The sequence below is a fragment of the Aplysia californica genome, unplaced genomic scaffold (genome assembly GCF_000002075.1).
Source record: "Aplysia californica isolate F4 #8 unplaced genomic scaffold, AplCal3.0 scaffold00068, whole genome shotgun sequence".
NCBI lineage: Eukaryota > Metazoa > Mollusca > Gastropoda > Aplysiida > Aplysiidae > Aplysia > Aplysia californica.
In genome coordinates this window covers 1,856,407-1,883,177 of record NW_004797338.1, presented here as the reverse complement: position 1 = coordinate 1,883,177, position 26,771 = coordinate 1,856,407, and the positions used below count along the sequence as shown (strand labels likewise).

At 39.4% G+C, this 26,771-nt stretch overlaps 2 protein-coding genes across 2 annotated transcripts; one reads left to right on the top strand and one right to left on the bottom strand.

The window, feature by feature from the left end:
• Positions 1–113: 113 nt before the first annotated feature.
• On the top strand, positions 114–6,955 carry LOC101848503 (cyclin-dependent kinase 18; the record flags this gene model as incomplete). Its single annotated transcript, XM_013079946.2, is given in 6 exon segments — positions 114–234; positions 1,853–2,056; positions 3,193–3,235; positions 3,995–4,085; positions 5,168–5,245; positions 5,854–6,955. Coding segments are annotated over 6 exon segments (569 nt in total), but the record flags the coding sequence as incomplete, so codon positions are not given.
• Positions 6,956–17,164: 10,209 nt separating this feature from the next.
• LOC101845991 (U6 snRNA-associated Sm-like protein LSm8) lies at positions 17,165–26,755 on the bottom strand. Its single transcript, XM_013079944.2, has 4 exons — positions 26,630–26,755; positions 23,270–23,310; positions 21,664–21,791; positions 17,165–19,871 (listed from the first exon to the last, which is right to left on the bottom strand). The coding sequence occupies exons 1-4, from the start codon at positions 26,658–26,660 to the stop codon at positions 19,781–19,783; spliced, it is 291 nt and encodes a 96-aa protein (XP_012935398.2). The 5' UTR covers positions 26,661–26,755; the 3' UTR covers positions 17,165–19,780.
• Between the last annotated feature and the right edge of the window lie 16 nt (positions 26,756–26,771).

Sequence of the window (26,771 nt, the reverse complement as noted above, 5' to 3'; positions counted from 1 at the left end):
GGAGGGAGGGAGGGAGGGAGGGTTGTAAGTCATATATTCATGAGCATTATTTTTATGAGATTCTACTTGGTCTTATGGCTCTGTTGTGACCTGTTTCTGTGATCTTTGTGCAGGTCTGGCTCGGGCCAAGTCAATACCCACCAAGACCTACTCCAACGAGGTGGTCACACTGTGGTACAGACCTCCTGATGTCCTGCTGGGGTCTACGGAGTACTCCACACCTATCGACATGTGGTCAGTCACTGTTATTGCTTGCTTCCATGGGAGGGGCATCTGTGTGTCTGTCATTACTCTGTCTGATGTTACTGTTTGTTTGTTTGTTTGTGCGTTGTATGCTGTACCTGTGTGCGTAGTGTCTGTGTATGATATGTCTCTTTTTATTGCAATGTCTGTGTTTTTATTGTGTATCCAGTGTGGATTTTATCCATTATCGTCTTTCTAGTGGGCTTGTGTGTCCTTTTTTTTTTCTCTTTCATTTACTGTTTGTGTTTGTTTGCACTGTCTGTCATTTGTGCCTTTATTTCCCTGTCTCTGCTCTGCTCTGCTTGGTTCTTGCTCTCTGTGTGAAATCTGTATTGGTTGGCATACTTTCCTATGTGTGTGTGGGAATGGTTTGAGAGTTTCACTGCTTGGCCTTTCTTTTTTTCTTATCCTCTGTTGCCTTTGTCTGACTGAACTTACTTTTTTCTTGCCCTAAGTGACGGTTATTGTGTCGAAGTGCTTTTGTTTACTCAAAATGTACAAACTTTGGTGTGTGTTTCTGTGTCTATGTCTTGCCCAGGTGCAGTTGGTTGGTGCACACTCTAGTGTGGTCTTTAAAAAAAATCTACTATTGAAATTGTCCAAGAGAGCCACCCATTGGGGGGGGGAGGGGGGGGGGAGAGAAGAGAGGGGGCTCTCGTTGCTTAGTGGTTAAGGTGGTCGTCCTGGGTTCAAATCTGGGTAACGACCGAAAAATTTCCTTCTCTGAAATTGTCTCCTTTCACCTCCTTTCCTAGATCCTGCTCTCTAGCAATGTTCTGTCGTCTGATTTTGTTTCCACTTTCTGTACCCCACCCCCTCAACCTCTTTTCCCCCTCCTCTGGGCTCCTGACTTTTTCTGCAGCTTTCTACTACTACTCCTTAGCTCCTTACTGCTGTCTTTCAGCCACACCCCTGATCTTCTGGTAGGAAAGATTTACACCAAGCCTTCTTGCACAAGGATGAAAAATCTTGGAGGTCCCGTGTGCAAGTTGTGCTCGTTAAAGATCCCTTAGTGTTCTAAAATCGAAAAGAGTAGGCTTCGGCCACCACCCGGGCAAAACTCAAAATTTCCTACCAACTGAAAATGTTTAATGTGTCTCGCTCATTTGACCGTATGCAGTTGCGAGCGCTGTAAAACACCTACAGAAATTTTTAAAAACAACAAAACCCCATTGTGGAGGAGAAAATGGTTGTCTTGGACAGGTGGTTGTCTTTCAACTGTCCCATAGTAAATCTGTCTGCCTTGCTCTTTCTGGCATTTACATCACTATATATTTGTATTGCAAGTGATGTAAAAATTCGTATAGAATAAAATTTGTTCTTTCCCAGCTGTAATTGATAGTTTTTATGTTGATATGTCTCTCCTTACTCAACTAAATGACTATGATTGTATCGATGTGGATTGCTCAAACTCAAACTGTTCCATGGTTGGTTGGCGGGTGCTCTGGTGTGGTTTGCTTTCCTCTTTCCTATCAAACATCTTTCATCTTTTTCTCTCCTCTTTTGTGTCTGTTACTCTCTTGTAACCCCTCTAATCTTATATGACCTTATTGTATTGCAAGTGCCGTAACACTCTTACTAAAATTCCAACTGTGTTTCCCTTGACCAGGGGCGTGGGTTGTATATTCTACGAGATGGCATGCGGCCGGCCGCTGTTCCCGGGCTCCACTGTGGAGGACGAGCTACACCTCATCTTCAAGACGCTCGGGGTGCCCACGGAGGACAGCATGCCCGGCATCTCAAAGAACGAAGAGTTTTTCAACTACGACTTCCACACCTCGCCTGTGGACAGTTTGATCACAATAGCTCCCAGGTATGTCCAGGACAGATCTGAGCTGTAGCATGTGTCACATTAACCTTTTCCTGATCAATCCAGCCGAACAGGGCCAGTTAAAAAAAAATCAATGCAAGAATTTAACCTGGCCGAAATTAGAGCCAAGCACGCACCTTGCTTCTCCCATGGAATTTTCTCAGATGTAAGCCGGATAAAAACAGACCTCTGACATAAAACTGTTCAATGTTTTCATTTCTAGTGAGAAAAGTGTTTCAGGATTGGCCTCAGTGGTCTGAATTTTCCTTTACTTTTATAATCCGAGGAAGAATGTGTGCACCGGAAGGCTGGTGTGTGCTTAGGAGGTTGGACTTGGCGGCCATTGTTGGTGAAGAATGAGAACAGGAAAAGGTTCAATAGATTTGTTGCAAGCATTCTGTTACTTCAAGATAGTTGAGAGATTGTGAAATCTGTCAGGTCTGCCTAATTTGGTCCTGCGCCATGTCTTGTATCTAATGTTTGTCCGCGTTGGTGGTGCAGTGAGAGACATTTTGTGGCTTGTTGGTAATCAGTATGGATAAACAAGGTTGATGTATGTTACCAAAAGTGGTAATTCAAAAGAATCAATGAATATATTTTAGATTCATATTTAGATCAATTTGTAGATTTGACATATATTCAGGACTCTCCCATACATATAACTGTTTTTTACAAATGAAATAAAGATCCTGGAAAGGTTTTCATTTTCTGTACCATGATATAAGCTGGTCTCCAGATGTTTATAATAATAATAATAATAATAATAATAATAATAATTGCATTTATATAGCACATATCCATGCTCAAGAGCTTGCTCTATGCGCTTTACAACTATTATTACCCCAGCAGACCCTCTGAGAACACTCAGAAACATTCTCAGCTTCCGCGGAAGCATACAGTGCAAGCTGCGGATTTCACGCGCTCAAACACTATCAAACTGACAAGATCTTTTACTGTCTATAGCTGGGTACCCATTTCCACCTGGGTGAAGTGAGGAAAATTTGTGCAAAGTGCCTTTCCCAAGGACACAAAGTCGGGTCCCTGACAGGATGTTTACTTTTAAAGAAATTTTTGAAGTGCTATTTTGTCTCCTTTGACAATTTTTACACGTTTTTTAAATATATTTTCTCTCTCCGCAGACTTGATGCTGATGGTCTGGATTTATTAGCAAAATACTTAAAGGTAAGTAGATCGTTGTGGCACTCTCAGAGGAAGTGTCAGACATTAAATCATTTGTTAAGATGAGAGAAAGAATAGTGATCAAAAGAGGAGGTGAAGAAATGAAAGAGGAGGTGGGGAAATGAAAGAGGAGGTGAAGAAATGAAAGAGGAGGTGGGGAAATGAAAGAGGAGGTGGGGAAATGAAAGAGGAGGTGGGGAAATGAAAGAGGAGGTGAAGAAATGAAAGAGGAGGTGAAGAAATGAAAGAGGAGGTGGGGAAATAAGAAGGGGAAGAGATTAGAGTTTGAGTAAAGAGAAGCACTGTGATAGAATAATGGTCATTAAGTGCTGGCAAAAATTAAGGATTTTGTTGACTCATTTACCTCAGTTGGGATTTACCAGAAGATAATAATTTTCAATAGGAAATATATTATCTCATGCAAGTCCTTTCATTGTATTCCTGTGTTTACCCTTCTCTGAGAAACTACATTCAATTTATTCTTGTGTAGTTATTGGAAATAATTATGTAAAAGTTTCAATTCAAGGCTTACAATGACATTTGATTGCTAGGAAAAAAAATTACACTTATCAAATTACCCCCCCCCCCCGGAGATAAAAATAGATGATAGACTAACTGAATATTCCAAGCTGAAAGAGATTGTTTGTTCAAAGAATCACTAGTTAACTTGCTCAGCTGCTGCACTTACAGTGACCCTCTACCCAGGACATGATGTGACGTAACTATATTTGCACTCCCTTCTTCCTCCCTCTTTCCCAACAGTACAATCCTGCCACTCGCATTTCTGCCCCCGATGCCATGAAACATTCATTCTTTGACGGCCTGGGACCCGCCGTCCACAAGCTGCCTGATAGTAAGTTCTGGTCTCTGTGGTTCTCAGCCTCAGTTTTATGCTCTGGTATAATACCTACAGTGTGGAGTTTTTATTACTTTAATTGGAGTCTGATAGGAAAATATTAAACATGCAGTGTGATGTTTTTATTACTTTAATTGGAGTCTGATAGGAAAATATTAAACATGCAGTGTGGTGTTTTTATTACTTTAATTGGAGTCTGATAGGAAAATATTAAACATGCAGTGTGGTGTTTTTATTACTTTAATTGGAGTCTGATAGGAAAATATTTACTGTGCAGTGTGGTGTTTTTATTACTTTAATTGGAGTCTGATAGGAAAATATTAAAAGATGAGAAATGATAAAATACAAGATAGATACGATAAGATTAGATGATACTTTGTTGTCTCAATGGGACATTTTTCTTGGCTGTACAGGAATGATAAAAATACTTGTATATATAACAAAGAATTTAAATTATATATTACTATCGTAAAAATTCAATATGAAGAGAAAAATAAAATGGTATACATATATATGTGAGATACCAACAGGCTTTCATGATGTTGATGAAGCCCTACATTCTGTCTGTTTTAGCTGTCTGTAAGTAATTAAGTTCTAGTCATGTTTTGTTTTGGTCATGAGCGATAAAATAGTGATTTTATATAAGAAAAAATTGTTGTTTAAACAAACTACAGTATGACACGGATGGCTCGAATTCGCCAGGACTGGCCTCGGTAGTTTGAGGGATTCGTAGTTCAAGGGATATCTGACAAAGATAAAGAAGAAAAAATAAAAATGGGACTGCAGGCACAGTTTGACGGATGCGTGATTTCGAGTCTTTTTTGTTCGACCTATCCGTGTTGTGCTGTAAACTGTTATTCTGCATGTAATTATTTACGCATTTTGCTGTGCCAATGTTTGGCGTATATACTCTACTGGAAACTTACTGTTGTGATAAAAGTCACAAATGAATTCATCAGTGTGCTTTTTTCCTTTCTATGGTTCTTTGACATTTTGTGGTAATGACAATTTGCTATTTTGTCAGCCACATATCTGGTTTAACTGTACATTAAAGTCTTGTAACTCCCATCGATCGGCAGCTGTCTCAGTGTTCACCGTCCCTGGTATCTCGTTGCACCGTGACCCCGGCATGAGGTCTTCGTCTCTAGCGACCACAGGTGAGGACATCGTGTGTTTCTATGCTCTAGTCAGTCAAAAGTAAACTTTGATTCCCCATTCTGGACTGATTTGACCTTGTGCACAGGTCGGGAGGGTCACAATGGGGTTGATGTGGGGTGTTACTGCTGGCTGTGATCACCAATGTGCGCAAAGACATGGGGTGTTATACTTTACTTTTACTTCTCTAGCCCACTAAGTCAGGGCATTTTATCAGAAGGAAATATTTTTTTGACTGAGATTTTAATAAAAAATGTTTACCCCATGGGTTGGGGTCTAACAAGTTGATGTACTTCATGCTAGCAAGGTGGACCCTCAACTACACTGTCACTGAATGGAGGTTATGATGTCTGTGTATTATGTACACACATGTCCATTCATTTTTAAGGTATTATATTTTTTTTATTATGTAAGACGCATTGATCATGTTTTAGAAAATGGAAATGTGCAGGATAAATGCTATATTTTTATCATTTATTATTATTATTGTATTTCTATTTTACTCGATACCAACTCCAGCAAGTTTTATAATTCATTGATATTGTTGTTTTTATTTATTTCTCTTTCATTCACACAAAGTAACAAACTAACGTGTGTGGTCTCTCCTCAGGTAAACTCCGGAGACAGAGCATGCTGTTTTAAGCCAGGGTTTATTAGCATAGCAAAATCACGGATGGACTCTGATCACAGACCTGCACTGGTGCGGAGGTCGTGAAGATCAACAAAGTGGACGTACCCTTGTCTGATGAAAACTTCACACTTCTCACCTTGTAGTTCATGCTGTCATTGGGCAACAACCCTTCCTTCCACTGTCCGCTTGTCTTAATTTTTTTTAACGTTTGAGTCGAGAAAAAGAAGACAATGCTCTATGGTGTCTGTGGCTGGTCAGATGTTTATACTTTTGACTGTCACAGCTTTGGATCATTAAGTGTTGTGGGTCACTCTCATTGATGGTGTGTCAAGGCTCTTGGGGGGTCAGAGTCAGTCTGTGTCAGTGGTTAGAGTCTATCTTTTTGGGCAATCTGTGCCAGTCTACTTTTGAGCTGTGAGAGATCTGAGCAATGATGTGGCACATGTGTGCGTGTCGCGCACTGCCTGGTCTGTGAGACTGACACAGTGATGTGTCAATGTGTGTGTGTACACCAGGTTGACTGTGTCACATACTGCCTGGTCCGTTAGACTGACGCAGTGATCTGGGTCCCACGCATTACTCTGGCTGAGCAGGTTAAGGCAGACGTTGCTTAAGAGGTTGAATAACAAAAATAGGAGGGAGGGAGGGGGAGTGTCAAAGGATTGGGCTCAGGCTCGAAGTCGGGAAGTTATGATTTTTATATGTAGAACAGCCAGCCAAAACTATTTGATAATTTTGGGGAATGTGGAGAGGTATCCCCCCAGTATACTTTTCAAGGTTTTGGCTTCAGGGTTCAGTTTATGAATAGACATCTGTGAATAGAGAAATGTTTTGAACAAACTGTTCCTTTGAACTGGACAGGGCAGTGGTCACAATTGTCGTGTGAACATGGCCAGATATCTCTAGAGTTGCTCCATGTTGGGGCAGTATAATCCTCACAGCCAGTTTCACCCAAGGACCAAGATGTGTAATCTTTTCAGATATAAAGCATGTTAATATGTTTGAATGTATCTGTAATTTGTGTGTGTGTGTGTGTGTGTGTGTGTTTGGGTGAAATAAGGAGGGAAAAAAAAGAAAGAAAGATAACGCAGGCACTCTGTTTTTCATCCTTGCAAAGAGTGTTCTTGCAAGTGTTTGGTGTGTTTGTGTCTATGTTTGTAGCTTTGAAAGTTTTCTTTTGAAGTGTGAGTGACCGCTCGTATGCATGTGTGCGACTCTTCGAGGACAATTCTTAGTTTGCTCTGGTCACTGTGTCCCTGGTGCTCTCATGACCCTAGCCCAAGTCATGCTGACCTTTTGACCCCTGTTGCTTAAGTCTTGCTCGTTACAGCAAGGTTCTGGTCACAGCAGTTGTATTCTATTAGAGATCTGAACATCAAGTGTGATGAGATTGGTGGCCAGTTGTTTTGCCCTGATGCCCTGTTCATCTTTCACAATGTCCTTTATATTGTGCCCTTCAGTTTGTAGTAGTAAAATCAATCTGTCTTTGAAGGCTGCGCATACATACATGGCATTTGGCTGGTTTGTTTGGCGCGGGAAATGTTTACAGTGGCCACCAGCCCCATCACACTTTTGGTAGGGTTTTTTTTTCTTTTACTACTTTTATATTCAGAATGCTTCTCAACTTGTCCTGGTGCAAAAGTAATGGTCTAGATTGTTGGGTAGTCTCGAGCTGGCTCTGTTCTTTTATGAGCCAGAGGTGGTGAGGATGTTTCCTCTTTTTTTTGTGGTGCAAGTTGAGCTTTGGTGGCTTTCACTAAGATAGCATGCGACAAATGATGTAAATTTTGCATTCGACCTGAAAAGCAAATTACAGAAATAGCGTGAAACCTTTAGGACCATTCGTGTTGAAAGTTTCATGATGTTGCTCAGTTCGCAAAAAAGACTGCACTATGAATGTTATTTGCCACCTGCTACCTTATATGAAACTACACTTACTGTTATTATGTTTGACCCCACTCTGTATCTGAACATCTGGAGGTCCTATCAAGCAATATATATATATATATATACAGACAGTGAGAAAATATCTCATACTGAAAAAAGTCCTGGAGATGCAGACTCGGATATCAGGGACAGTATATGTTGGTCTGACATCTGCTGGACTTTACACTGTTGCCAAACTTGTTCTGGACGTTGGTCACAGTGACACTGGCTGTCGTGGTCAGTGGGTTACGGTTACAACTTTCAACTTGCAAGGCAATACAGATCATGCTGGACAGCTTGTCACTACAGCATGTCCTTTCTCATTTCTGTGCGCTGTCTGCATGATGTGAGAGAATTCTCTGACATTGTTTATAGAATGTACTTTGTGAGTTGGCTTAATCTGTCCTGGAATTTTTTCAGTTGACATTTTTATGCCATGTAATTTATTCCCAAATCTATTTGCAAACTGGTGTTGCTTTTGTTTCATGTTCATTACGCAAAATGATGATGATGATGATGATGATGACATATGTATGTGCTACATGCAATCAGCTGTCGCCTGCTATATACTTGTACATGTTCAGTGTTGTGTTTCCTTTGTGCATGCTGTAAACTGTATCAAACCTGTGAGGAAGAACTCCTCATAAGAAACTCTTCTCTGTCAAATAACTGACTTGTAGGGCTTCTCATTTGTAAAACTAAAAACAAGAGTCTGCCAGTACAAAAATATGTAACTAGCCAGTGATGGAGGAGTCCAACATATGTCGCGAGTTGCTACCCCAGAATTTCCAAGTTCTACCTGCTCAGTAGGCCTACCTAGTTTTGAAAAATTTGCCCAAAATTTTTTGTTTCACAACATGTCTAGCTTTTTCAAATTCAATTCTTTGAATATATCTTGATAACTTCTCACAACAATTTTATGATTTTGATAAAGCAGATAGAACATTTGGTGTCCGACCTCATGGTCTTACTAACTCAAAGTGGCCAAAAATGCCAGATAGAACTTTGTGACTCTGAGGTAGTGATTTGTTTAGCAACAATTCAAAATGAAACATAGTCTCAACTTTAGGGTAGTCTTAGGTGTTGTCATGCCACTAGAGAGCCCTTTCTTAGTAGGGGTGAAGATTGTGAAAAATTTGTATTTGTGTGAACATACCTTAGGCCGAGTTGTTGGACATTTCTTATGAGTAGGGGATAGGATAGTAGAAAAAGTTTTGGCCAACTGGCTAGTTCTCCACAATATAGCTAACATTGTTCACTATAGTTATAATATTAAATCAGAAAGATGTAATCCAAAGGTCGAGATACATGATAGTACTTTCAGTTTTGTGCCCACAGAGTATCCCTTTCAAATAATAAATTGCATACATCTGTATGGCTTTAAAGGGGTAGTAATTTTGAAACAAGTTTTCATTCTTAAAATCAAGTGTTGTCATTGACTTGAACCCTAAGATTTAGCTCTCAGTGGGAGGAGTTAGGTATTGCGTAATAAATGCAGCCTTTTTTTCTTCATTATGTGTGCATAGGTAAAGCATTTTAGCCTCGTAAAATATATCAACACGGTATTGATTGCCCGTCCGTCATTTTTGTCTCAAACTCAAACTCGAAAAAGTTTTGACTGCAAAATTGGACTTGCCATTCATCTGTAATTTTATCTCTCTATTTTTGAAGATGTGTTGACCAGGTTGGCTGGAAGGTCTAGGTTTATATGGATACTGCTCAATTTTTTAATGACACAGCACTCTTGTTTACTCGGTGAAACAATGCGTTTTACTGAAATAATGTTGTAAGAACTTTTTTTTTCTCCTTTTGTGAAGATGATACAAAGTACAATGCATCTCTAGTGGAAGGCACACACTGTTGGCTTGTAATGAAGCTAGCTTTCTCCCTTGAGGTCATCACCTTCAACATCACATCATCACAAAGTGCCCTTTTGCAAATCATTTGTTAAGTTTAATATTTATATGTATGAATATTTTTGTCTTTGTCTCAGTCTCCCCTCTTTTCATTTGACATTTTAAATCATCTCGCTCGGAGAACTCGCGCTTTTTTTAGATAGATACAAGTGCATGTTCTTTTTTTTTCTTTATTTAAAAATTTTAAAAAATCACTTTAGTTGTTACAGTAGTATCGTTGATTTTTCATGATTCATTATCGTAGCTAGTTTTGTTTTTGTAGACATCAGATGTTTTTGTCTTGTGGGGTGCTTATTGAACCACTTTTATTCTTGCAAAGCGGACAGGTCAATACTTTTTTTTCAAGTGGTATTTAAAACGTGATTGCACATATTTTTTTTCTTTGGATAGATTTGAATATCAGCTCCCATTTTTGTAATTTATTTCATGACAATTTTCGTATAGAGTTTTATCTTTTGAAAAGTTCTCTCAGACCAAATTGCTGAATACTGAAAGGAAGCCAGTAACTTTGGAGAAGTTTTTACATTACAACATCTGTCTTTGTGCGAAGGGCTTTCAGTGACAGTATTCAAGTTTCTTCATACCCCTCACTCTGATATATAGCTTGTGAGAAATACCGTTGTCAGATATTTTTGATATATCATTGTACACTATAAATTGACAGTTTATACATTCGATGTTTAGAATGGTGCTTGCTATGAACTCTACTTGCTAAGATGTTGTTGTTTGTTTGTTTGTTGTTGTGTCTAGCACAGACCACCGGCTGCGGCTGTTTCTGGCTCCAGGGTGTTTGTTGTCTGATGATGGAGCTGGATGAGTGGCTGTGGGAACTGTATGCACCCTCATGACATGTTTGGTGTGGAAGTTTGTGTTTGCACTAGTTTACATGTTCTGGAAACTTATTAATTTTTTTTTTCATTTTAAGATTCTGAAACTTTTGCACTCATACTAACTGTCAACACGATCATCGTGTAGCCTCTCATGGTTTTTTTTTTCTCTCCAGTGCTTCCTGCTGTGCACAGGTGTTTTGAGCTCTGTCTGTCTGCTAAATGCTCAGGTTCAGTGTTGCTATCAGAAATCTCACATAATTAAGAAATTGGTTTTAATTTAGCAAGATGATTGTTAAGAGGGAAAAAAAAAGAAGAAAAGGATTTATGTACATATATGTATTGCCAAAAGCAAGAAGAGAAACGATTGTATTGCAGCATCAAATTAAGTAAATAGTATTAGTAAAAAATAGAATGACTTTATTCAAATTTGAAAATTAGACCTGCAACGAAAATTTCCCATCTCTTAGTGTATGATGATGAATACAGTAGTCTCCGCCTAAACGCATGGTGCTCTGGAGGGCTCCTTAGGGTGTTTTTATACGGAGCGTGCATTAACATGAACCTGTGCAAAGGGAGAGAGGGAAGCAATCATCCCATTTCCTTGATATTTTAGTGACCTCCCATGGGGGAATGGGGGGTCACTTTTGGCCGATTATGTGACGAAAAGTGACCGTTTTGTGGAGGATTCCCCAACTGCAGTAATCGATATACTGAGGCGTTGGGGGGTGGGGGTTAGCGGAGCAGAAAGACGCGACTAATTGTACTGATACTCACTAAAATGGCAGGAACAGATAAGAGGGAACTGTTGGTGATAGTCATAGGGAAGAGCGCTGGGCCTTATGGGTTTCCAAGTGAGCACTCCTGACTTCCTGTTGTCTTTTGCTACTCGGTAAATGCATGGACGACATCAGATGCAGGCATTCTGAGAGAATTTTCTCTGGTGATTCGTTGAACAAGTACGTTATGAGTTCTTCGAGGGCAGCTGATTACTTTACTAATCTTTATCAATCCTATAGACAATAAATGATGCCTATCTAGTGTTCTACAGCACTCACACGTCTTTCGCATCATAGGCCAAACTGAACTACGTAGCCTATGCAGTATCGTAACTCCAAACATCTGTCAGAAACCAACTCTCAAAGTCAAAAAACATTTCAGTCCCCCCCCCCCCCATCCCCAACATATCACCCGACCAGTTATAGATCTATGTGTCCGGGGAAAGTCGGATGTGAAAACTCCCTCAATCACTCTCTTTGCTCTGCGAGAGGGGCAGTCTCGCCAAATATAGGGTTGTCTAAGCTTGTCTTGAGCAAGTTGTGCAGATTGTAGCGAACATTTCCCATTGTTAAACGTTACCTGTCTGTGTGTTTTGTTGATGGAAGCGTGCGTTTAGAAGGAGTAACCCTGCGTTTGTACATCTAGATAATTAATAATATAGTAAAAAACGCGTCATATGATCAAAGCATGCGTTTGGGCGAAGGGTGCTTTTGTTTGGCGTGCGTTTAGGCGGAGACTACTGTAGTATGATGGGTTGTTGACAGCCATTCCCGTTGTTGCTCATCCTGATTATGTGTATATGATATTAATTTTTACCCTTGGGCACTGAAGCGATGAACCTCAGTGTTCAAAACTTTTGTCAGCCCGACACTGTCCCTTAAGCCACTTTGCCAGTGTTAGTCTTATCACATAGAAGTAGTTCATGTGCTGCCAAGTTTTATGTGTGAACACTTGTCTAGAGATTTGTGTAAGCAATTTCTTCCTTTTCATAAAAGGCACTGCTAGGGGCCACTTTCCAGTGGCGTTTGTTATGTAGCTGGTAGGCTTTTCTGTGATGTTTGAAAATGTCACTGCGTCACTCATGGATTCAAACGCATGTGAGTAGCACCTATATTTATCAGCAGCAGGATAGATGAATGCCAAACATATATAATACGACATATTCAACGCACTGGTAGTTAGTGGTGACAACTCAGAAAGATTTGCCTCATTTTAAACTTTTAATGTGAACAGGTTTACAGCTGGCTACGATGAGCTGTAGATCTAACGGTGCATGTTGCAGACCAGCCTCAGCAGTACATCATGAGAGGGTTCACTCTTTTAAGTGTTACGACTCAAATATTTGTTCAGTCTGGTTAATAAGACCCTTATGATATCCCCAGTGGTCCATCATTCTTCACCCATCTGTCAGTTTACGCGCGTTTTGATGCAGCCGCAGCAGTGCTGTGTGAGGCATAAAATATGTGTGTGTATGTGTGTGTGTGTCTGTGCATGCATGTGTTTGTGTCATGTCCACAGCACAAAACAATGCCTCATTCGGATGCCATGACCATGGAAACGATTTCTCTCACCAGTTTCCATCCACTCCGCATGTACATATCACCATTGAGCCTCATCCTCTGCTCCATAGGAACGAGTCTGAACGCGTGACCAAAACACACACACGAGAGATTGATAAAGACTGTGAGTGTGAGAGATAGAGAAAGAGAGAGATCAATAAAACATATATAATGTCACATGCACTCAAGCCCTTGGTTTCTGCCTTTCTTTGTGAACTTTCAGATTTGTTGTGTTGTCTGTGAAGACCTTTAGTCACTTTTTGGACCGACTACTGTTAGATCTTTTAGCTCAGGACAAGACCAAAATCGTATGTGAGGCATTGTGGTGAGATCAGGCACTTGTCAAAATAATGAAATCAGGGAAACGGGCATTCTTCTGATTGTTGGACAATTAAAAAAAAAATTTCCTTGTCAGTGCTCATCACCTTTTATGCCCATTTAAAAACACATTTCTGCTTGAATTTTCCTGGTGGCTCAACACCTTTTAATGTCCTTTTAAAAACCCATTTCTGCGTGAATTTTCCTGAAAACCGTTGATCAAAGGCACCAAAAAATGTAAATTTTCAGTTTTCTAATACTCTCAAGCCTTGGAATTCACCAAGCTTTGGCGACCATTTTCTCGCTAATTTTACCTCTGGCATTAGACGATCCCCACCTCCTTTACAGTCAAATAGATATGTCTAAAAATTAACGAGCGCCTGATTCCACCATGTAGTGACACATATCTCGGTTTCCCTTGTCCAGCATGTAGAACCAAAGCTGAGATGGTGCTCATATGACCTTATGCAGTTGCAAGCGCCTTAAAACCTCTACTAAAACAAACAAAAGCTGAAATATATAATGATATATATATATATATATATATATATATATATATAACCTGTCTGATCTTTAATCTGTGCTTCCTGAAAGTGGAACCATGGTTTAAGGAAAAGAATGCTGTAAATGAGTTTTATCAAATCTTTTTTCGTCATTAAAAAAACCCCACAATTTGTATTTTGTAATGCAATGATTACAGTTCAGACACTTAAACTGTTTTCGTTTTCGTTTTAGTAAGGTTTTACTGCGCTCGCAACTGCATAAGGTCATATGAGCGCCAAGGGGTTGATTTCAACAGAGAAGTCTTTACAGAGAATCAGGCTTACTTTGCTTACATCTCTAGTCTCAAAAGCACAAAGTCTGCTTCAACTATAAAGGCACGCCGGAAATAACTGTTCACAAGAGAGTGACAAACATACAAAAGAAGTAAAGGAAAAAATGACGATAGTAGTAAGGATGAGGAAAGAAAAAGCAGAAGTTCCCCATACTTTGTTCCGGCACAGTATGAGTGTGTATGAGCGTGACTGATAAATCAGCCCATTTACAATTCTACTGTGCATAAGAACATGTTAATATCCCCCCCTTTGGGAAGACACTTAAACTGTACCGTAATAATAATATGAGTTGAAAATGAGTTTAGTGCTTTGAAGCATTTTCAGTACAGTTAGACCTCTTTCATACAAATCGACCAAACGCCGTTCGCTGTGGACAGCGGACCATGGCTGACACGGTGTCTGTGTTCACACATGGCGACTTATGTTTTAACCGTATGGACGGCAAATCATCACTAGGTTTCATTTGGCTCTGGTCTATCAAGATGGTCAGGTGTTTGCAACTGGCGTGCTTATATTACTTGTATCTAAGAAGAAAAAAAAAATGATGCCAGAGAACTCAACGGGTCCATCCCTTGAATGTGCAAAGACCAATAGCCTGTCCCCGTCGTTTTATGCAAGAAAAATTCTGAAATTATGCAAATTGAGTCCAAAAATGTGAAATTATGCGATTCTGTTAATTTTAACAAAGGAAAATAATCAGAAATTATGCAAAAAATGATCAAATTTTGCTAAACTATGCGGGGTGCATAAAACCACGGGGACAGAATAGCTAGGGCCTTCATAATATTATTGTTTGAAAACCTCGGTCAAGACGACAAAAAGTTCAACTACAGGGTGATCCAGAAAAAACTTTAAAACTTGTTTTGTAAATATCTTCCTCCATACTGAAGTTTTGCGTTTCAGGTTTGAACATAACATTTGGAAGCCAAAAGGAATTTGTCTGATATGTATTTTAGATATGTCCATAGAATGGTTTTGCCCTATACAGCGCATTAAAAAACAACCCATTTTCAACCATGTCGCCATTTTCATAGCTTGACGCACCAGTTCGCATTAGGCCTACCACTAAAAGTTGCAACAATCGCGCCATATTACAAACTACAGCAGTCTAACAAGTCAACAGAAGTCTGCAGATATTATTTTTCCCAAATTGTGTTTGCCTGCTGAGATCATGGCTACATTTAATAAAGAGCAGAGAGCTTTTTGTATTGAACATTACCTCTCCACAAACTCACCATCCCCGACATTTCGTAAGTTCTGCGCACGGCATGGAGAGAATGCTTAAGTGCCCTCAAGACCTTTGGCGTCATGAGTAGAGAAGTTTCACGTCAGTTTGGATCTATAGCGAATCAGAACTAAAAAGTTCTTTAAGAAATGATCACTTCAGGTCGAACACGCACCATGCGCAGCCCTTTAAACGTCACCAGAGTGCAAATTTCAGTACCGAATCCCATGAGACGTCTGTCCGTAGACAATCTGCAGCTAGGACTTTCCTACACATCAACAGTCTGCATTCTCATGGCAGATCTTAACCTACGACCATACTATGTTCATCTTCGCTAGGCCGAGATGACATGGATTAGAGCTTGGCAATGTGTTCATGATTCCTCGATTGCCTTGTAAAGAGGGATCATTTCCTTGATGACATTTGGTTTAGTGTAAAACCCATTTTCACCTGCGGGATATGTTAACTCCAAAAATGCTGTCTATTGGGCACCCCACTCTATTGTCTAAAGAAGCCACTTTTAGTGAACATTATACAGTGTATGTGGCATTAAAAACTCATGGTTTAGCAGGTCCTTGTGTTAGGACGCCATTGAACATTTCGAAAGACGCGTTAAAAATGAGTCCAATGGAGGGAATGTGGAGCAATGCTTCCAGGAATTTCAGAATGAAATCATTAGGTTTTTAAAACTCTGTAAAAGAAATTAAATATTGTTTAAAAGTCACAGGGATGGAAAATTAATGTCAAAGAGAAAACAAAGAAAAAGGTCAACTAATCTTTTCCCGACTTCCTTTACAAGATTTTTAAACATTGGTTAACTTTGGGTTTTTTTGGTGCTTTTTTTTTCTTTTAGCGTTTCCGTTTTCAAAACATGTTCCTTCTTCGTGGATTTTATATCAAACAAATTCCTTTTGAATGAATTATGTCTGTTTCAAATTACAGCATTCTAGAACAATTTTTGTGCGCGTTATTCAGAAAAAAAGTTGTAAAGTTTTTTTTGGATCACCCTGTATTTTAATTTTAGAATGACCATGACAAGCTTTTAAGAGCTTATGATTGAATAAAATAAGTCCAAACATTTTCAAGGCAGGAACAAAAATGAGATCCTATTTCAGAGCTGAAACCATGTGTTAAATACGTGTGCAGGAACTGCGACAGCTGTTTGTCGACCAGTATGAACACTCCTAGAGTCTAGTATAAAAATAATCCAAAATTGTTCTCAAAGTAGGGGATATTGAATATGATCTTTAAAATAATATTTTAGGCATTAAAAAAATTGAAAAAAAAAAAAAAAAATCTTATGCAAAACGCAAAAAACTAACCAGCCCACTACAAGTACAAACCTTTTCTCTAACTACATGCCAAATTTCAAGTCTGTGTGAAAATTTTAAAAAATGGTGGAGGAAAAAAAAAAACGGTGTATGAAAGTAAAAAGTGGTAAAAAAGTGTGTTTTGAGAAAAACAAGGTTAAACAGAAAATGTTAGTACACAACAAAGAACCCAGTAAAATTGAATTCTATTAATGTTATTGTTACTCACTTTGCGACCAGTGCCAACAAAATCTAGCTGGACTGAATGAGGGATCCGAAAATACCAAAAGTAAAAAGAGCTCAGTAGTCAGAATGAGTAAAAATCAGTCCCCAAGGCCCTAGACTCAACCCGCGAGCCCCCTGAAGATGATACAAATAACTCCACATGCCCAAAAATTGATGTGCGCCTGATTCCCCCAGGTCGTGACATATATATTAATTATTATGTATATAAAACATGATGGTTCTACTAAGGGCAGATTTTTTAAAGTCACCCCAGTAGCAAACCAAATACATGCACTATCATCCAAATGGTAATAGAAATGTGTCTATAGTCTATGTAAAGCTCATAAACACCTGAAACAAAGCCAGCATCTGTTTGTGAATTAGGTCCAAGTTTTATTTTATTAATGAACACAGCCAGTAATAAAATGAAACAAATTTACACATAAAACTTTTGCATAAAAACAAGTAAAACATAATCAAACTCTCCAAACAATTCTAGATGAATGGCTGTATCAGATAGAGGCACCAACTTGATTTTACTATGAAGATTGCAACATTAATGGACAAGCTGCGCTCCATGGGAAAAAAATACCAACAAACTAGGCCTGATATTAATGTTAACTTCTTTTGAGTTTCACTGTTCATAGTTCATCTGCTGGCACTTGAGATCTTTCAAAGCAGCTTTGTTTCAATATACAAGTAGGCCTACAGCTAAAATACTATCAAAATGTTTCTAAAACAACTAAACTGTCGCCATGAATAAAATTTATTGAAATAGTGTCAAAGTGAACTAATGCAAAGGAAATAAAGGATAGTAGTCAAAGTCAAAGTTAGGCAAATAACTGAGATCAAACAGCGTCTGCAGAAAGAGAGTGAGAACTGTGCCTAAGGTAGGTCTACCAAAACCCATTCCTCCCAGTCAGTGACACTGCAGCCACAAAAGCACAGGTTGTTTTCTTGAACCTCATGAGTTGGTTCAACGGCCTATACATGGGTTTGAATCTTTGAATGAAACCCCGCCTTACATGTGACAATAAGTCACAGTAAGGGTAGACTTTCATCCACCTTAAACTATGGCTATATTTACAAGCTTACACACTGAAAACCAGCTTCAAACTGTTTTTCAGTACATTGCCTTTGGGAAAATGATGTCTCACTTCATAGAACATACCAAAAATCCAGTGCCATTTATACGCACTAATAATGAGTGAAAGGAGTAAGTACAAACATTTCCCCATTGCAAAGCTATTACTATTTAGGTAATGTAGGCTATTTGCACTACAATTAATCAGCATACAGTGAAAGCAGAAATCAAGAATTCTGATGATACAGTGCTGCTTGGTACAAACTTGTTAAGTGAAAACAGTTGCTTATGGAGGAAATCAACCTTCCAAATCTGTGACAAAGTCACAACAGCATCAGCAGACGAGACACAGAGGTGAATCAGACAACCCCAGCAGTTGAGAACGAACTCCCCCCCCTCCCCCGATCCCTCAACTTTCAAAATTCCGCACCTCTTATTATTTCTTTTTGAAAGCAACAATCCAGCTATTCTAAATCAGTATGACACACTTTGAAAACAAAAACCAGGTCTCATTACAAGACACTGGGCTGAAAAGAAAAATATCTGTTGGAAACTAAGATACAAAGATATTGTTTGGATTTGAACTCGTAAACTCATCAAGTGAGTAAAAAATTGTTCCACAGTTGTTCTCATCCCCTCTTTGTCAGTTCCCATCACTACATGCAACTTCCATTTTTTAAAAAACCACGTTCCTAGCACACAATGGTTGTCGGAGAAGTGATTTTGCTTTCAACACAAATAAAATACTTCAACCCCCCTACCTTTTAAGATGTGCATAAGTCAAGGAGAAGTTATCAATGTGAAAATGGGGTGTAATTTACAAGAATGCTTTAAAACACATGAGGCCACTTTTATATCTTGTATCCCTCACATTCACTCACATTCACACTAGTCCACAAACAAAATAAGGCTGGCATACATTCTCTTGAGATTTAAAAAAAATTGCACAGTAAAAACTATCAAGTGAACACTCAAACCACAACATGCATACAATGTTGCACTGACTGAGAGAGTCATAAAGGCGTAAAGAATACAAAAACGCACAATACCTACACCCCAGGGTACCCCTGCTGAACCTGCCTCCACTCCTAAGTGAATGGCTATGTAAATGGTAGCATGCACTCTCACAGGGACTTAGCTTTTTAAAACCACAGCTTTGGATATGTCCACAAGCATCCCTCAATGCTGAATTACAACCCCTTCCCTGCCTTGACTTGAGATCATCGTCAACCATAAAACTAGGCAGCAGACCTCACAGTTAAGGGGGTGCATACAATGAATACTACTGATGCAGGTAGTCTTCGAAACTGGGAAAATGAGCATTCTTCCCACACACACATGAATATAATACAACTGATGCTGATATTCTTCTAAAACAGGTAAATGAAGATTCTTTCCAAACACACACATGAATATACAACTACAACTGATGCTAGTATTCATTCTCCTACAACAGGGAAATGAACCTATTTCATACATACACACATGAATATTCTATAAAAGAGGAAAATGAAACCACTTCACTCACACATACATGCATTCTCAGACATTTAAGCACATAAGTAAAACTGTAGCGTTGAGACAAAAGCTGAGTGTTCTGCCTCCATACCGTGTCTCTACTGTGAACTGCGAGTGTACGGTGGGTCACACGAGTGCAAGCCGCTGTCATAACTGCCAAATGTCCAGCCGGTCAACAGATACCTCAACAACAACCTGAAGACCAACCTGGTCTCCATCGTGGACTGCCTCATGTCAAACAGGAGATTTCCAGAAAGAACACCTCTCTGTTCCTCCCATTGAGTCCCAGTCCTAAAAATATAATTTTTTCCCCCAGAGAAATATTGGCAGCATTAGACCTGTACACCGGTTTTCTGAATGTTCCTGCACAGCCTAATTCTTGTCAGTGGACGATGGCATTGAGAGGTTCCGCACGAATGTTCTCAAAGTCCAGCCCATTGTCCGTGTCATCATCTACCTCGCCAATGACAGCACTGAAATAATAAGCAAGAGACATTAGGGCTGGGAATAAGGATCAGAAAAGGCTCTGTTGATAACAACCAGTCTACTCTGAAAGGGGTAATAAATGCACTTGGGCTCACACTTAAGTAATCTTAACAGTTGAAAGTCAAAGAAAAGCAAGTCTGAGAAGGAAGGGGTGCTGGATAGTAAGAAAATCAATTTCTGCGCTCAACTGCAAGGAGTAGAGAAAAATACTCTAACATGAAAACCCAGGCAGCAAAAAGGCAACTGAGCCAAAAGAATCAATAAACCCAAATGCTGATCAGTAAACAGATGAATCACTTAACTAAATAGGGTAAAAACTTGACTGAATAATACCTAAGCCACAACCAGAGATAATACAGCCCAGCATGGAATACTTTAAACTGTTAAACTTGCCAAGTCTGTTTGTCTGAAAGAAGGTTGCTGTATCTCAAGGAAAACCATTGACCTTACATAAGGTACTGTAACTGCAGTTGTTCAAGGAAACACAAGCAGTCACCCATCTCCTAGATTTTATACCATATTACCTTGGATTGAGGTCAACTGCATCTTAACAAAGTATAGACTTGGTAAGACAGCATTCCATGTAAAACATTAAGGTATATCAAATGGAACACTTTTGCTCCTGCTTCCATTGTCCTATTAGAAGTCAAAACATTGATTGTAGCAACAAGCAATTATTTCAAATATAATTCTCAACCCAGTACTGTGCCTGTTGGCCTCCTTTCTAGTACAGCACCATAATAATAATCATTGCATTTATATTTTGTATATCTTTGCCCAACTACTTACTGGCTTACACTCTCAATTATTACTCCAGAAGACCCTAGAACATGACTCTGATACACTGTTCGCTTCTCGGGAGGCATATAGTGCAAGCTGCAGGTTACACATGTTAAAACACTAACAAACTGATAAGACCTTTCTCTTTCTTATAGCCAGGTACCCATTCCCACCTGGGTGAGTGAGGAAAATTCATGGCCCCTGACAGGAATCAAACCCATGACTTTACGGTTGAGAGCCTAACCATTAGACCACAAAGTGAACACAGTGCCGACTTCCCAGATACCCTGTAGTTTCTGTTCATGCCAACTTGTGTGTGCCATCAGGCCGGGAAAAGCAGAATGATCGCGACCGACAAAATTAACTTAGGGACGTCATCGGATTTGGCTTTCAAATATTCGAGAACTCTTATGTATTTCCCCGGGCCTTACCTGAATCAACTTACAGACTCCCTCAAATTTCCTTTTATTGCCGATGTTTATCCAACCATTCCCGTCGGAACAAAATTTTTCCGACAAAAATCCGACTTATCCAACCTAAACAAAAATTTCCGACTTCCCTGGCCACCCTGTACAAAGAAACAATGGACGTTGACATGAACTTGCGACAGAAGCATCGCTCATTCTCCGACTGGTTGTGACTCGTGTGTTTGTTTTACCATGGCGCTCGATCTTCATGTCTTACTTTCATAATATTCGTTTATTTTACCCTTGTACAAAATCAGCTACAAAAAGAAAGCCAACCAAACAACAACACTAAAAAACCCTTCTTACACCACCCACCCCCATTTTTCAAAAGCCTTAAGGCAGTTTGAAGCCTGAGATCCGCCCCGGTTTGGACCTCAGAAGAGAATGATTTGCTCTCTTCACTTTCATCAGTCCTGCCTAAGACCCACCTGTGTTATACAGCCACTTTTTTCCTTGACAAATGGGTGGCTGTTTTACACAGGTTTGACTGTATACAGAAAATGGATAATTTAAAAAAAGTATAAAGACTGACACATTGTCTCCTCTGACGATATACAGTCCCAGGATGACCTGCTCCACGCCTTGACCACTGCTATAGACCCGCTCATGACTCTCGTCCAGGATCAGGTTGATGGTCTGGTCAAAGCCTTTCAGTGTTCCCTGTGCACCAGAACAGACAGAAGGAAAAAAAAAAAAAAGAGATTGAGAGAGTAAGTAGGACCTTTATTGTATGCCAAGAAGCTATGTGCGCAAGGCATCTTTTCTCTCCTATAATATAAACATTCCTCTTCATCATTTCCCTTATTTTCTCACACATTAACTTTAAACATCCATCCTGTCCCATTTAAACAAAACAACTTACACGAAAAAACTTTACATTCTTTCATTCTATAAAACTTAACTAAATGGCAAGCCTTTTCACAATCATATGTCCCCTAGTAAAAGAACAAAGAGAACAAAAATTACAATTTTCAGAGGGATATTTTAATATTTAGGATTTTTACGGTGCAAATAAAGTACAGAGCAATAACTCCTTTTTCCTCAATCATCCTGGTCACAAGAATAATATGATATATAATTGTACCAGAGGGTATGAAAAAAAAGCTCAATATGAATATTGGATGTAGATGTAGCATGAATATTTGCAACACTGAGCCAAGGTGGCAAGTCTACTAAAAAAAAAAGAAAAAATCATGAAGCATTTTCAATATTAAATAAAAGCCCAGCTTCAGACCTTGACAGAGAACACTATTATTACAAGAAAGGAGGGAAAAAAAGGTTCACTAAGCAATATCTCCATTACTCCATTGCTCTTTCACAGTAAAAGCTGATCACAAAAATTACTGTCATAGCCCAACCCTTTTACTATTTTCACATAAAGTTGTCTTAACGGGAGGAGCTACCCTTGAGGACCATTTTCTATGTTTGTTGCCCAAGATCAAACCTAAGTACACATATAAGTTAGACATAAGTAAAATCTCTTGAAAAGCAATTTTTTTGGGGCATAGCTACAGCGGTTGCTATGGAAACAGCCGCCATCTTGAAAATAAACAATGAATTTCAAATTTCTAATAGAAAGCTTTCTTATTTACTGACCAAATTTGGTGAGAGTATACCTGAACCAGACCCTATCAGCGTAACAACACGCTTTTTTTAATAAGTGCAAAAGAAAAAAAAAAAAAAGAATATTCCCGAAGTATAAAAAAACTTTTTCTAAATTTAGCGTAATCACTTGTCAATGGGAAAGTATTATTTTTTTCGCAAATATCTCTCTGTTACATTCATGGCAGCCTTGTCATCTATGTTTCCTGAAAGTTTCATGTCAAAAGGAAGAAAACTAAGGAAGGAGGAGGGAAAAAACTGCAAAAAAAAAAAAAAAAGTTTTTGTTAGAAAACGACCATAATAATATAATAATGAAAAGTCACTCACTATATCAAGCTATCCTCATGTTTCCAAAGGCAATTTACCAGGAGAATAAAGACTTTCTTAATTGTTTCCATGCTCTTTTTAGACAAAATCCTGGTTGACCTTAGAAAATCAGCCAACATAAAATTCGTATAGCCTGACCCAAAATCTGCAAAATCGAGGGTCGCTCCTCCCATTAAGTAAGTAATAAATCCATTCGATGTATACTCACCACAATAACTCTTCCATCAGCCGTAACAATTTCCACTAGTTCTAAACACTTTGTTAAGAAAAAAGAGAAGCTATGCATAAAATTAGGAATATATACATCATTTAAAAGGCTTTTTTAAGGGATAGTTGTTCTCCCTTTAACAATATATAACAAAGAGAAGCAGACAAGACTGACTTTTGAATCACTAATAGAAGTCAATGAAATGAGTAAACAAAAAACCTACATCTAAACTTAAATCCAAAATTTCACGTGAATATCACAAATTTATAAGAAGCAGCACCACACCTGTAGTACAGCTTAACCATCCTATATCTAAGATATTTGTAGTTGAGACAAAAAACAAAAGATGCCTCACTGACATGCATGCATTTTAAACTTGAATAATTACTAATGTGTACTCAACATTTTCCTTTATACACAATGTTGAAAGTCTATTTGGAATTATATTTCTGTGGTTAAGGGTGAACGCAAAATTGGTTGGCCTAGATCTAGAATCTAGGCTATAACGGTGAACGCGCACCGGGTGAGAATAGCCAAAAGACTCGCCTGCACTATTCTCACCCGGGGTGAGAATAGAGGTGGCCTTACGACTACGTTGTAGCACAAAAGTAAGCTAATTTTATCGACTACAAAGATGCTATGGCTATTTCACTTTTAGAATCGAACCGAACAACTGGGGTCGCCATTTTGTTTTGCCCGGAAGTTCTCGCAAGATCTACTCCCTCCCCTCTTCTCTCTTTCTGAATACACTGTCTATCGGTGTGGACGATCAAATTGACCTAAACAAAGTTAAAAAATGATGTTAAAACACAAAAGTAAATTGATTTGGTTGTCTACAAGGATGCTACGGCTATTTAACTTTTCAAATCGAGCCGAACTACGCGGGTCTCCATTTTGTTTTGCCAGGAAGTTCTCGCGCTACTACTCTCTCTCTTTCTCTCCACTGCCCACAGACAAAATATAGTACGCTTTTAGTAACAATAGTAATGTAACGTTTGTTCACGGCACAGAATTCTACAATTCTTCTGTTATCACAGTGTAGAATTCTGTGGTTAAGGGTGAACGCAAAATTGGTTGGCCTAGATAAGATCTAGGCCGTCGTTATTCGGACTCGAGTCCGAATAAAAGGAAGTGTCTTCGTTCTTGAATCTAACGTTAAGTGATTCCAATTTTCCGTCGATCTTTAGTTTTCCCCACACCTATTCGGACTCGGGTCCGGAAAAAAGGAAGTGTCTTCGTTCTATAGATCTAACGTTCAGTGCTTCCAATTTTCCGCCATTCTTTAGTTTTCCCCACACCTTATCTGCCGATCCAATGCCCGCCGCCTCATTGATACGCCTCTCCCCCCCCCCCCCCCCACGTTTCCCACTTTCATTGTTGTAGAAAAAGGTAAAATTGAAGATTAGCAGACCACCTGGCATATTATGAGCTGTGTAAAAAAAAAAAGAAGACCGATTCGTTCAAATACACAAGCCTGTGTCATATCGATTGTTTACCAAGAAAAAGTTGTGTTGCTGTGTAGAGCTGAGCATACGGCAACTTTTGATTCCATAGACCAGCGCACAATTCATACGTATTCATTACGTAGACCTACGTCAAGACTAGCTTATTATTGTAATAATGATAAGTTGCCAGGGGGAAAAAGACCGACGCTTATGCGACGTTCAAAGCCCGGACCGATAGTGCCCCCCACCACCCTCCCCGACACGCAAACAGCCACACGTGTGCAGGCCGCCCATCCGACCCCGACACATGCTAACGAGCCATCTTTAATTGCTTCTGATGACCTCGTGATAAATAAACATTTATTAGAAGCGCTATAACTTTTCAGGCCGGCCTCAAATTCATCATAAGATTAAAACTCGGCTCCTGCACAAAACGCCTTTTTGCCCGAAGTGATCCCGGTCTCTACCCAGCCTGAGGCGAGTACGAGTGAGGCAGGACAGGAAGCCGGATTCACGAGTCACAGGAAGTCGGAAGTGATGTCATGCTGGACAAGAATCAGAGTCCGAATAACATTTTTTCATATTCGGACTCAAGTCCGAATAATCACTTCGTTAGATCTATATATTCTAGATCTAGATCTAGATCTAGATCTAGAATCTTCTAGGCACGGTGAACGATAGATTAGAGGTGGCCATCTAGATATGGAAGTGGCTATACTATTCTCATCCGGGGTGAGAATAGAAAAACGATCTACCTCTCACCCCGGGTGAGACTTGCCAGCGTAGGCTATTCTCACCCGGTGCGAAACAAGAGCTGCTTTTCCTCATTTTGGAATACTGTCTATCGGTGTGGATGATCAAATTGATAAAAGCCAAGAAAAAATTACGTTATAGCACAAAAGTAAGCTAATTTGATCGTCTTCAAAGATGCTATGGCTATTTCACTGTTCGAATCAAGCCGAACTACGCGGGTCGCCATTTTGTTTTGCCCGGAAGTTCTCGCAAGATCTACTCCTCCCCTCTCTCTCTGTCTCTTTCTGAATACTGTCTATCGGTGTGGACGATCAAATTGACCAAAACAAAGTTAAAAAATGATGTTAAAACACAAAAGTAAATTAATTTGGTTGTCTACAAAGATGCTACGGCTATCTAACTTTTCGAATCGAGCAGAACTACGCGGGTCGCCATTTTGTTTTGACCGGAAGTTCTCACGCTACTCCTCTCTCTGTCTCTTTCTCTCTCTCCACTGCCCACATACAAAATTGTACGCTTTTAGTAGGCTACAGTTGTAATGGAACGTTTGTTCACGGCACAGAATTCGGCGCTTTTTCGGTAGTTCCCACCCCGCATTTGTTATTCGCCGGTTTTGGCCCCAAGAATAGGGGGGTTTCAGGGGGGCAAGCCTAACAAAAACAAGGTGGGGGGTTTCAGGGGGGCATGCCCCCCTGAATTTTACCCGAATTTAATGTTTTGCAATTGTTAGGTTTGACATCTTAGCTTGCCGCGAATCAAACGTATAGATCTAGATCTAGAATCTAGATCTAGCTAGATGTAGGTCAGGCTCTATCAAATAAGGGGGGTGGGAACTACCGAAAAAGCGCCCAGAATTCTACAATTTTTCTGTTATCACAGTGTAGAATTCTGTGGTTTAGGGTGAACGCAAAATTTGTTGGCCTAGATCTAGGCTATAACAGTGAACGCGCACCGGGTGAGAATAGCCAAAAGACTAGCCTGCACTATTCTCATCCCGGGTGAGAATAGAGGTGGCCTCTAGATCTAGATATAGATCTATAGATTATAGATCTAGAATCTAGATATCTAGATCTAGATCTATATCTAGATCTAGATCTAGATCAATGACTTGGCATATAGTAAATACAGAACATAAAAAGAGTAATAATGATGGGAAGGATACTGTTGACAAACATTTCTAAAGCTGAAGCCATACTGTGTGTTAGAAGAAGTAAGAAACGCTGCAATGAAAAATGAAAAACGTTTGAAGCTTGATGGATTTCAAGCAAACCGGCGGAAGAGGAAGTTAATGTTTTTAGTAAATT

Excerpts from the sequence above, each read along its gene's own strand:
- LOC101845991 (XM_013079944.2), bottom strand. The coding sequence starts at position 26,660 with ATGGCTTCAGCTTTAGAAATGTTTGTCAACA. Across the intron at positions 23,311-26,629 it reads TTTAGAAATGTTTGTCAACA|AACTAGTGGAAATTGTTACG; the intron begins GTATCCTTCCCA and ends CAAAGTGTTTAG. Across the intron at positions 19,872-21,663 it reads ATCGTCAGAGGAGACAATGT|TGCTGTCATTGGCGAGGTAG; the intron begins GTCAGTCTTTAT and ends TTATTATTTCAG.